Source organism: Hypanus sabinus, chromosome X1 (genome assembly GCF_030144855.1).
Source record: "Hypanus sabinus isolate sHypSab1 chromosome X1, sHypSab1.hap1, whole genome shotgun sequence".
Lineage (NCBI taxonomy): Eukaryota > Metazoa > Chordata > Chondrichthyes > Myliobatiformes > Dasyatidae > Hypanus > Hypanus sabinus.
Window position 1 is genome coordinate 9,603,540 of NC_082738.1, and position 12,584 is coordinate 9,616,123.

The 12,584-nt window shown below is 38.6% G+C and overlaps 1 protein-coding gene across 3 annotated transcripts in view; it reads left to right on the top strand.

Annotated features, from left to right (window-relative positions):
- LOC132384559 (protein TANC2-like) overlaps positions 1-12,584 on the top strand; it is a 764,460-nt gene that overhangs the window by 562,477 nt on the left and 189,399 nt on the right. For 2 of the 3 annotated variants that reach the window (XM_059955744.1, XM_059955745.1), the window contains one exon: positions 10,028-10,309. In XM_059955744.1, the coding sequence (XP_059811727.1) occupies positions 10,028-10,309 (282 nt within the window). Of the gene's footprint in view, positions 1-5,394; positions 5,431-10,027; positions 10,310-12,584 lie in introns of all 3 variants that reach the window. The other variant, XM_059955743.1, reaches the window with a different exon arrangement.

The window sequence follows — 12,584 nt, forward strand, 5'->3', positions numbered from 1 at the left end:
CAACTCAATCATTTCTTCCTGTGGCCCGGCAGAGTTTACATACCGGCAGAACAGCGCTATTTGTTCAATATCACCTTTGTCTTTAGACTCGTCACAGGCAATCGAGTAGGCCACAGCTGAATTGATGTCTTTAATTTGCTGTCTTGTGATGTCTTCTGCCATTTTTATGGTTCTGTCTTTGACAGTCTTTGCAGAGAGGGGCAGATCCCTGATTTTCTGCATAATTTCACTTTTGTTTTTAAAGTCCGTGAATAGATGTTCTGAAATCTTAATGAAAGATTCTTTTATATATTCACCATCTGTAAACTGCTTCCCGTGCCTGACTATTTCCTGAGCGGCAACAAAACTAGCATATGTAGTTGATTTTCCAGACTTCATCCACTTCTTGAAATGATTTTTGCTCAGATCAACATTCCGCATCAGTTCCGAAATGGCTTTTTTTCTCTCATCTCCATCCGGATATTTTTGAGCAAAGGCTGCGTGTTTATTCTGGAAATGTCTTGCAACTTTTGGCTTTTTGTTGTTTGCTAGTTTCTCATTGCATATTAAGCATACTGGTAAACCAGTCTCGTCAGCAGTGAAAGCAAATGAATCTGCCCACGTGTCATTAAACATTCTGTTTTCTTCAGTCACTTTTCTTTTTTTTAAGAATTCTTCATAGTTAGCCTACCTTGGACCGAAAAATTAAAGAAATCGCGCACTTGCGGGTGTCAGGCATTGGCAGTGGTGACGTATATTAATAGCGACGAAAAACACATTTTATTTAGATTGTACAAGATCACCATAATCTTCAAATTTAGAATTACATTTCAAAAACGAACAAACTAACATAAAATACATTTTATGAAATACTCATCATTTATTTTCCAAAGCCACAGGGAGCTGCAGCACAGAGATGAAAGAGTCACGGGTTGCCAACCCCTGGGTTAGGATATAATAAATGATATTGCCTTGGGGAGTGACTTTGGTGTTGAAATCCAAGGATTCCTGGCAGTTGATGGCAATACGTGGTGGTAGAGTTGGGTGAATTGGTGAAAATAGCATAAAGGCTGGTTGCCTTCATGATACTAGTGTATCAGTAAGGCCTTTAAGAAGGTGTCACATGGGAAATTGCTCCACGTGGTTAGAGCCTCCAGGATCTGAGGGCTGATGGCAAACTAGATACAAAATTAGTTTATGATCCATTGTTATGTCGTAACTGGAATAGTGTGTATAATTCTGATCACCCCCCCCATAGGAAGGAAGTTATTGCACTGGAGAGGTGATCCAACGGGATGTTGCTTGGGATAGTGTGTTTCCATTCTGGCAAAAAACTAGATGGACAGGATTTGTTTTCCTTGGAGTAATGGAGACTGAGGGTGGATCTGAAAATAATGAAGGACAGAGATCAAGTATATCATGGGAGACTTCTCCCCATTACAGAGGTATCTAAAGCTCTAGTGCGTAGGTGTCAGATAAGGGATAGGAGGTGTAGGGACGATCTGTGGAAGGATTTTTTACTCTCAGTTGTGTTGTATCTAGAACACACTGTCTGAATAAGTGGCAGAGGTAGGAAGACATGCTACATTTATAGATATTATAGATGGATACTGATGGTTGATATGTATATACTGTACATGGTGGGCTGAAGAGCTTGATTCTATGCGGTATGAATCTGAATTTATTATAACAGTTATTTTTGACATGTAGCATTGGAATTTTTTCTTTAATAAATTCCTTTCAAAAACCAAATCACCTTTTTACATCCTGAAGTCCAGTTTATATTTAATTTCCTCTAGATGCACACCCAACCTAAAACTATATACACACATCTAATTCACCAAGGCCTTCTGATGATAACTTGCAGAATGTGTGTTGCATTGCTTACAAGGCTATTAAATCATTTCCGAGGTGTGCTGCTCACAACCAAGCACAATACTTCAGATCACACATCAACTGTATATAACTGTAGCATAACCCTCTCTCTTTTATACAGTAATCCTCTAAATTATAATGGCAATCATTCCTTTATTTTTTTTCTTTTAGTGGCTGACTACTACATTTTAGTCTTTATTCATATGAATCTCTAAATATATGTTTCTAGCATTTTGTGTTTGTATAGAATGCTCACATCTATCCTCCTTTATTCCTTTAACCTTGCATTTAAAGCAGTCTTCTGCAGTCTTGCCCATTCATTTAATCTGTTGATGTCTCTACAATTTCATGCATTGCCTTACTACACCACCAGTTTTTATCATTGGCAAAATACATTCAGAGCAGTTGCACCTTTCAAATAATCCTGGAGTTTTGCATTAGAGTCTCCACTCTTACTATTTTGAATTCCCTGAACGGAAGGAGTTCAGACCTTGAAAATGGCACTTCTGTTAGAGTGACTGGGAAAAAGTTCAAGGAGCTTAGAGGAGTTATATATTCTACATTAGGGATCTATAGTGGTTTTCCATCCTCTAGGCGATGGATAACCTGTGTACACACAGATATGAACCAGCACTAAACAATTACACTTCCAAATTTAAATCTCATTAGTTTTTGAACTAAAATATTAGCCATATCCTTTAAGAGCTGACCTTTGCATCTCTCCCAAATAAGGATGCCAAAATCAGACTATGCATGACTTTACATTACATAGCTCCATGTGGTGAAGTTTGTCCTGGTGCCTCTTTACCTCTTTGTTTTGCTTCAAAAAATCATCCTTATTTATACTAATATGTAATTGTTTCCCATTATGAAATTTCAGATAGCTAACCACTTTCCAGAAGTACAATTCCTTCATAATATGAGCTATTGGTGTATTCATTTTAATTTTAATTTCACGCTGGGCTGAAGAATATTAAAAAAATTCTATCCTTTTTCATCGTATTGTGGTCATTAACGTTCAAAGTACATTTATTATCAAAGTATGTATACTTCATACAACTTTCAGATTCGGCTCCTTACGGACAGCCACAAAACAAAGAAACCAATTAGAATCCATTAAAAGAAGACTGTCAAACACCCAATGGGTTCTTTTGACCTCGTAAGTTACTTGGTCAGCACGTAGTGATTCACGAGTATAAGTTTGAATGCCACCATGGTAACTAGGAATGTATATATAATAAAATAAATATGGAATTAAAATGTTAGCTTCAGTAATCACAATGATGAAACTACTATATTGTTGCAAAAATCTAAAAGGAATTAAATCTTCATTGAGTGTGACCATTTTAACTGTAGTTACATTCTGTTAGTCTAAATTTTCAAGAGTGAAGTGTGGGATTTTTTTTTTGTTTCTTCCTTTTTTCCCTCTTTCTTTGGTGATCCCATCCAGCATAATCAGCTGGAATAATTGGAACTGTCCAAAGCACTGGTAGAAAATAATTTCTTCCTTCTTTCTAACCTTCATGTAATGTTGAACTAGACATGTTAGTCAAATCAAGCAAGTAATTGGTTGAGATGGGACCAAATCTCATGAACTTGTAAAAGTTGTGATTATCTTTAAATGCTTGAAAAGCTTTAGAGATGTTTTATTTGTTGTTGTGTGCCCTCACAATAGGAAGTGATGTTTATAGTATATTAAAAAATGGAATGCTTTTACAATTATCATATCATAATAATGTTTAAACAATGGAAGCTAGAGGAAAATGAAAACATGTTCAGAATTGTTGAGTCATGTCTGTCTCTTATTTCTGCACAGCAATTTAAGGAATTGTAATGGATACAATGTTACAAATTTACAGTGGAATAAATTTTTCAATTAACCTGTGCAATTGACTGAAGTGAAGTTAAAGAAAGCCAGGAAGTATAAAACAGACAGCACATTTTCTTCCATTTGTTTTGAATTTTTGTTTCAGTCCTTACGGACTTTTAAAGTAGATAGATTCCCACCAACCCATTCTAACTGTCCATAAGGACAAATGAAGTTGGTAGTTAATTTCAACTTGACTTGCTAACATATTTTATTTTGTAAATTGAATTAACCTGTGAAAACCATTCACTTCCTTCCTCTTCTACTTTTTAAACATGTAATTCCAGTATCTCTCTTCCCTCAGATTTTTTTCACTGTCTGGAGTTTATGCCATCTTGACATTTGATGTCAGTCTACAATAATATTTTAATATCCTTGTGTGGCACCATTAAATATAAAAGGAGTTGATATAAAAATCTATATCTAGGATAAAATAGTTTTATGTGTTCTTGGTAGAGCTGTGACCTGCAACCAAATGACCTAAATATGGAAAGCAGGGAGTAGCCTGAAGAGTTCTCTTTTAACTTGCACAGACTTTAAGGGTCAAATGATATGATATACTATATGTAATAGGAATTTTCAAAGGAGAATTACAATGTTGCAGATTTGAAAAGCCTGGCCTGCAAATCATAGTGCACTGTTTCAGATCAACCATAATTTTGGTTGTGAGCCTCCCACTGCAAGTTTCTGTACAGTGAGAGACCCAATCTGTGTTAGATATTCTGTAATTTGGGGTCAGGGAAAGAAGAGAGAGGAATAGCAATCAGAAGCCTGATTATGATTGTGGTATTCAATTGTAGTCATCATAAAAACAGGAATTGGGGGTAGGGGTGTGTTGGCCATCATGTTTAGAAGGGTAGGTTTTTTTTTGCTCACCCAGATTTGGGCCTGAGGGTACTATGGATCAGGAGATTGGGATATGAGTGGATACAGGAATTCTTGTGACCATCAAAGCTTAGGATAAGGATTGGGAGGTATAGATTAGAGCTTCCATCAGTGGTCTTGAGAGGATCAGTCTCAGGTGATTGGACTAAAGGGCCTCAAAAGATTGGAGAATGAGATAAGCTGTTGTAAAATCAGGGTCTGAAGCAGCCTTTCCAATTTGTGTATGTTATTACTTCTTCAGTTGCATTAATAATTCCTTAAATTATTTAGATTTAAGTATATCATAGTTCTCTTTTAATTTTTATCATAATTTAATGTAACAAATGTTAACTATATTAATCAGTTTGGTTTGTGTGCACGTAAAGCAAGTAGAGAACACATCATTTTGTTAATGCCGCATAAAGCTCCTGCTGCAGTTATGAAGTTGTTTATCTGTGCTTATACAGACTTATGAGAAAATCCATCTTGCTCATTTAATAATGCTTTACATGCCACATGTTTGCAACAGTCTTTTAATTAAAGTTGCACAACAAAGTGTTGAAGTAAAATGAGGTTTGTCATGTTTCAAAGTACAGCAAACAACATCACATTCTTGTTTGGTTTGAAAAACCTAGGATAAGGCTGCACCATTTGCTACATTTAGGCTGAAGAAAGCATACCAGCTAAACATTAGAGTTCTTTCAAATCCAATGCTTGAAGTTTGGTGCTTGTTTGTTATTGCTCTTATGCTTGTCATTCTTGCTAACATTTTGCATTACTTTCTGGCTTTTCTCTGATTTTTGCTTTAGCTTCCACTAATGCCCATGCTTGGCACACTCACTCACGTAAGTTACAATTCTTGGTGTAATCTTTAATCGTTTCATAACTGACTTTTAATTTGTCACCGGAGGTAGCATATACAGCAGCTACAAGCTTATAAAATGCATGTTTTTGTGAATCTTATTTCACAGTTATGATAATAATCACCTTTCTGCAAGCAACAATGCTGGGAGGTGATTGAAAAGGGAATGGTTATCATAACTCTCTTTACCTGTGCACCATTGTATTAAGCCTTTTTGCTTTCAAAGGCAATAAACACAGATTTTTAGGGGGGCAAAATGGCCAAAGAGCAGTTTTACTGCAAAGTGTACAGTTTCATAGTGATTTCTGCTTGAATTCATAAATTTTTACTTATTGAAATCAGAGTAAAATATTTGGAAAACTGATCAGGTTTGAAGTGAAAGAGGAAATTGATCATCCAGTTAAATCTGAGATTTCCTTTTCTGAATAATTCAATTATTGATTCAAGTACTACATTTACATTGTACAATCTATCTTTTACCAGAGGTACAACCAATTTTAACTTTTAACTTAACAACTTCAACTAGGTTGTATCTATTTTCAAGCAAGATAAAATCTGTTTCTACAAGGTGATTCTTTAGTTTTGTTGTTAATATCCCTGTAGCTCAGCAATTTTCAGGTCAGTGCATTTGACACAGTCAAATGTTCCTTGGGGACCAAACAACCTTTAGAAAGAAGTTTTTGGTTGAGGTTTTCCAAAAATTTATGTTTATGAAGTTTATGTTAATTAATAGAATGAGTGGACGCAGTTAGGCTAATTATAGAAATTACAGAGGAGAAGTAAAGAAAACAGAAAAAGAGGTAAACAGTGCATGAAAAAATACTTTAAGCAAATGTAAACCCCAAATTATTTTGTAGCCATATAAACAGAAAAGAGGTTGTGAGTGCTAATCGGAGATCAAAAGAGAAGTCTATTGATGGAAAGCATGGCTGAGATATTAAATTCATCATCTTTACGAAGGAAATACAGTCAAAGAAGGATGTAGTGGAATACTATAGGGACTGAAAATTGATAAAGCAAATCCAGTTGTACTTAAAGCAGATGAGTCACTGCTCCACATTGGATATCTCCTAGATTGCTGAGGGAAGTAGAAGAGAAAATTGCTAAGCCACAGGGATGATGTCTCAGTACTGAGGAATTGCATAAACAGTTGAGAGCTAAACTCTGCAGCTACAGGCCAGATAGACATCAATGGTGAAGAAAGTTTTTAATTTAACAAGTTTGGATTAATTATGTGAGCAATAGTTTATTTAAGATCAACTGTATTAAGTTAACTTGATACAGATTTTTTGATTAAACAATAGAGTAAGCCTGGCAGGGAAAAGAAGTTCATGTATTGTGTGTGGACTTGCAAAAGGTGTTTAATGACATCCTCATAAAGGGCTCGTCTTCAAAAAATTGATGCACCATCAATAACTCACTCTGAGATGTAAAGACGAGATATCGGCTTTTATTGACTGGAAGAAGGAACAAGCAGTGAGTGACCACCATACTACATCCTGGAGACTGAGAAGCCGGGCTCAGGCCTCAATCGCCTTTATACAGGGGTCTGTGGGAGGAGCCACAGGAGCAGTCAGCAGGGGGCGTGTCCAGACAGGTATATGTAGTTCACCACATTTGAATAAAAGGGACCAGAGTGTATGTGACAGAAAGCTGAGCAGTGTTTGAAAGGTTGGTTTATTTGGGCTTGGAGAGAAGTATACAGAGGATAATCTATGTCAATATCAGGACCACTGCTTTTCCTAATATATATTTTGTGACACAGTTTCAGAATTCTCAGATGACATAAATCTTGGAACCATAATGGACTGTGAGGTGATAGAATAGATTTCATGAGAACACAGGCTTCTTGTAGAATAGTGAGCAAAATTTTGCTGAGAATATCAAATTTTACATATTGGTTGGAAGTGGGAGTATTAATTGCAAGCCGTGGTTTAAGAAGGTGTAGGAGAACTTGGGGATCTGTGGGCATATGTCTATAGTTGTTGAAAGTGAGAGTGGAAGTTAAGAAAGCAGTTAAAATTATAAAGAATCATGGGCTTCATAAATTGGCACAAGAACAAGAAAATTATTGTGAACATTCCAGAAGACTTCACTGGAATATTGTGCCAAGTTCTGAGCACTGCTCTTTGGGAAAGATGCAAAGGCCTCAGAGTGTGCAGAAGAGATTTATTAGAATGATTCTAGATTGACAAGAGAAGCTGGGCTTGTGGTTGAGATGGAATGTAATAGAGGTGTTTGAAACCAGGAAGTATTTAGAATAGAGTTGAGACTGAGAAACTGCAACCATTATTGAAAGAATCAAGAACCAGAAGAACATGGAAATGGACCAAGCATAATATGAACAAAAAAACTATATACATTTAGTGTTCGGGGTCTGGAATGCTTGGCCTGGTAGTAGTGAAGGAAGATTTAACTGAGGTATTGAATGCAAATCTGGCTGAATACTTGAAAGCATTTTCATGGCTATAAAAAGATTTAGGGAGGTTGATTCTTGCAAAGAGCGGCAAGGATAAAATGACCTTGTTCTGTGCTGTAAGTGTTTTGCATTTTCTGAAATCACTTAGCAAAGTATGGGTTATTAATGCAAAATCTACACTAAAAATGCAGTGAAGAATTATTACCTGAAACAATCTAATAATTGAGTATATCCTGCATGAAGGAAGATGGTTGTAGTTGTTGAAGGTCAGTCATCTAAGCTCCAGGACATCACTACAGAGCCGTCAAAGGCGGTCCCTAATCCAATCATCCTCTGCTGCTTCATCATTGACCTGCCTTTTATCATTAGTTCAGAAGTGGTAATGTTTGCTAATGACCACACTATATAAATTCCATTCGCAACTCTTTAGGAAATAAAGAAATGCCCACCAGTTTGCAGAAAGAGCTTGCCAGCACACAGCCATGGGCTGTGAGGTAGAAAGTCACTCCATAAAGGTGACAGGCACTGACCATCTTTAAAAAGAACCTAGCCACCTACACTTGACATTCATTGGCCTGCCTTGCCGACTCCCACAACTCAAACACCATCAACGTGGAGTATTTTGAGCAAATTTTGGCTGTTTATCTAAAAGATGTGCTGTCATTGGAGAGGGTCCCAAGGAGGTTCATGAGTATGATTCCAGGAATGAAAGGGCCAATATATGAGGAGAGTTTGATGGCTGTGGACCTGTATTCACTAGAGTTTAGAACGAGGGGGGATCTCATTGAAGCCTACTGAATATTGAAAGGCCTAGATAGTGTGGATGTGGAGAGGATGTTTCCTATAGTAGGGAAGTCTATAGCCTCAGAACAGTGGGACGTCCATTTAGAACAGAGAAGAGGAGGAATTTCTTTAGCTAGAGGGTGATGAATCTGTGGAATCCATTGCCACGGGTGGCTGTGGAGGCCAAGTCATTGAGTATATTTAAAGCAGAGTTTAATAGGTTCTTGATTAGTTGCCCTGACAAAGGTTATTGGAGAAGACAGGAGATTGGGGTTGAGAGGGATAATAAAACAGCCATGATTGAATGGCGGAGCAGACTCAATGGGCTGAATAGCCTAATTCTGCTCCTATGTCTTACGGTCTAACATCCTTGCAGAGTACTATTGCCATACTCACTGGAGTTTAGAAGAATGAGGGAATCTTATTGAAACCTGTCAAATATTGAAAATCTTAAATCGAGCAGGCATGGAGAGTATGTTCCCAGTAATGTGAGAGTCTAGGACCAGAGGGCACAGCCACAGAACAGAGAGACGTCCCTCTAGAACAGAGATGAAAAGCAATTCCTTTTGCTAGAGAGTGGTGAATCTATGGAATTCATTGCCACAGATACACAGCTGTAGAGGCCGAGTCATTGTGTGTATTTAAAACAAATGCTGATAGGTTCTTGATTAATAAAGTTATCAAAGATTATGGAGGAGACAGGAAAATAGGTTTGACAGGAAATAATAAATAAGCCATCATCAAATGGCGGAGCAGACACAGTGGGCTGAATGGCCTAATTCTGCTCCTAGAATATGCCTTGTGGACAAGCCATTTAATTGCCAAGGTTACAGAAGTAGGACAAAGATTGCAGTGAGTGACTCGCCTCTTGACACTCCAAAGCCTTTCTACTATCTCTAAGGCAAAAGTCAGGAACCTGATGATTTATTGCATGGCTGCATGGCTGAATGTAACTCCAACTGTTAAGAAGCTCTGCACCAGCCAGTGTAAAACAGCCTGCAGGACTGGCAGCATACAAATGACCCTAACTGTTCATTCCCTTCACTGCCCTTGCTCCATGGCTGCAATAGATACAAAATTCAACAAAGTTATTCATCTGTTGAGTCAAGAAGATTGGAAAGTACTGAATTGAAACCAGAAATGCTTTTCTTCAAGCTCCCAGGATGAACCAAGCGGGGGACAGATAAGTAAAATAATAAATAATAAAAATCTCAGGAAGGCTTATCAGTTGTTTCATGTACAGCAGTGACCAGTTTTTTTTTTCCTTTTTGTGTTTTCTTTTTTGGCACTATCAGGTGTACAGTTGTTCTTGTAGTTAATTATTTTTAATTGAATTATTGAAATTCAATATATAATTGCTCTTTTATTGTTCCCACAGTGCGCTTTGCACCATACAGACCTCCAGACATCTCTTTGAAGCCACTTTTGTTTGAAGTGCCCAGCATCACCACAGATTCGGTGTTCATTGGGCGTGATTGGCTCTTCCATGAGATTGATACGCAGTTAAAGTGTGGTAATCCCAGTGTGAACAGAGGAGTGGTGATCATTGGGAATATTGGATTCGGGAAAACAGCTATCATCTCAAGACTGGTCGCCCTCAGCTGTCATGGATCTCGCATGAGACAGATTGCATCTGATAGTCCACATGCTTCACCAAAACGTACGTACTTAAGTATAACTACCTTTCTTTATGTACATCTCCAGGGATGGAAAGAGAGTTTCATTCTGAAAACCTACAGTATGTATATTTATTTTATGGAGACACAAGAGACTCCAGATACTGGAATCTGGAGCAACAAACAACCCACTGTCAGATCTCAGGAGCACCACCTGTGGGAGGAGAGAAATTGTCAAAATTTTCAGTGAAACCCTACGTTAGGACTGAGATGACCAGTATAGAGAGGAGAAAGGGGGAGGGAAGAAAGGACTCGGAGGTATTTAGTGAACTGAGGAGTGATGCAAGATGACAGGAAAGTAGTGCCAGGTAGTGGGGTAGGGGAGATGAGAGGGGCTGGAGTTGGGAGACTGTGGCACTTGAGTAATAGATGCCAACAGACGGAGGGGGGTGGAGCAGTTTAAAAACAAAATGATAAGTGGAGACAGAGAGGGAGAAAGAAAGGGAAAAATGACAGATGAGGAAGGTGGGAGGATAGAATTATGACAATGGGAGACAGCAAATAGAGGGAGAAGGGAGATGAGCAGGAACACAAAGTGCTACCAAAGCTGGATTCATATCAGTAAAGCAGATGAGAATGGGAAACATTAGAGGTGAACGACAGTTGGAACCAGATTGGGGGTGAGGTGTTGGGAGTCTGTGTGAAGTGAGTTAAGAAAACCAGACTGGGTGGAGTGTGGGAACGGACTACAAAAAATGCGAGGACCAGAGGATCAGAAGGATCCCCATGTATGGCATGGAGAGAGAGAGGAAAGGGCGGGGTGGTTAAACCTAAAATTGGAAAACTTTGTTCCATTGTCATCCCTCCATTCTCATTCCTCCCTTACACCTACCTTTGTAGTAGGAGAGGTTAGCACTTGTCCTTGCACCTCCTCTTTCACTATCATTTGGGGACTTAATGAGATGCAGGTACATATGCATCTCCAACTTTATCAAACTGCATTTGTTGATCCCTATGTGGCCTCTTCTTCATCGGCGACTATTTCGCAGAAACTTGTGGTTTAATCTGCAGTGGCTATCCTGAGCTCTGAGTTGCTGACCATTCCAACTCCCCTTCCCATTCTCACATTAGCTTGTTCACCCTGCTGCTAGGATGAAGCCCAGCACAAACCAGACAAGTAATACTTTGTATTGTGCCTGGGTAGTCTACAACCCAGTTTTGTCCCCTTTCTCCTCATGGATCCATCTACTTACTTCATACACAGGGTCCCTCCATCCCTTCTTCTCTAATGGTTCCCATTTTCACTTCCTTTATTTACTTACTAATCTGTTTTACTTACTTTATTGATGTGAATCCAGCTGTGGTAGTGCTTTGTGTTCCTGATTATGTCCCTCCAGCAGCCATCTCCAATCTTCACAATACTCCTCCCCCACCTTGCTCCAACTATTTGTTTCCCTTTTTCTTCTCACTGTCTGCCTCCATCTATCATTCACCTGCCACAGTCTTCCAACTCCAGCCTCTCTCATCTCCCCTAACTGGCACAACTTGCCTGTCATCTTGCACCCTTCCTCAGTTCATCAATTACCTCAGAGTCCTTTCTTGCCACCCACTTTCTCCTCTCTATCCTGACCATCTCCCTCTCCACTCTCAGTCTTGATGGAAGGTTTTGACTGGAAATGTTGACAATTTCTTTCCTCCCACATGCTGCTTGGCTTGCTGAGTTCCTTCAGTAGATTCACAAATATGAGAAAATCTGCAGACGCCGGAAATCAAAGTAACACACACAAAATGCTGGAGGATCTCAGCACGCCAGGCAGCATCTATGGAAAAGAGTAAACAGTTGACATTTCAGGCTAAAACCTTTCACCAGGACTTTTCTAGGTGTTACCCACACAGGTCACCAAAACCATGGTTGAACATTGGATTTTGGAGCTGTGAGGCAGCAGTGGTGCCACTCGGCTATCCATGCATCATTAAAGAAAATAATTATGCTTGAAGGTTTGTCTGCTTTTTCTCCTATTGATAGAAAATTCTTGACCATTTGGAGACCTGATGTGTACTGATCTATTTAGAAGTGGGTTAGAGTTAATCAGAAATATGTTTTAAAAAAAATAGTCTATCCTGTCAATTGGTCAAATGTAGGGTTATAATGTAAATGTTTGAAGTTGTTTCTCGATGATTCAGCAAAAATCTGCCACATCTGGAGGGAACCTTGCAGTGGAAGTTCTGAGGGGAAGGAGCCCGATGCAGCAGATCAAATGATACAGTAGTTAATTTCAGGACATATCCATGATTACAGATCTCAGAGTTGCTCTAATG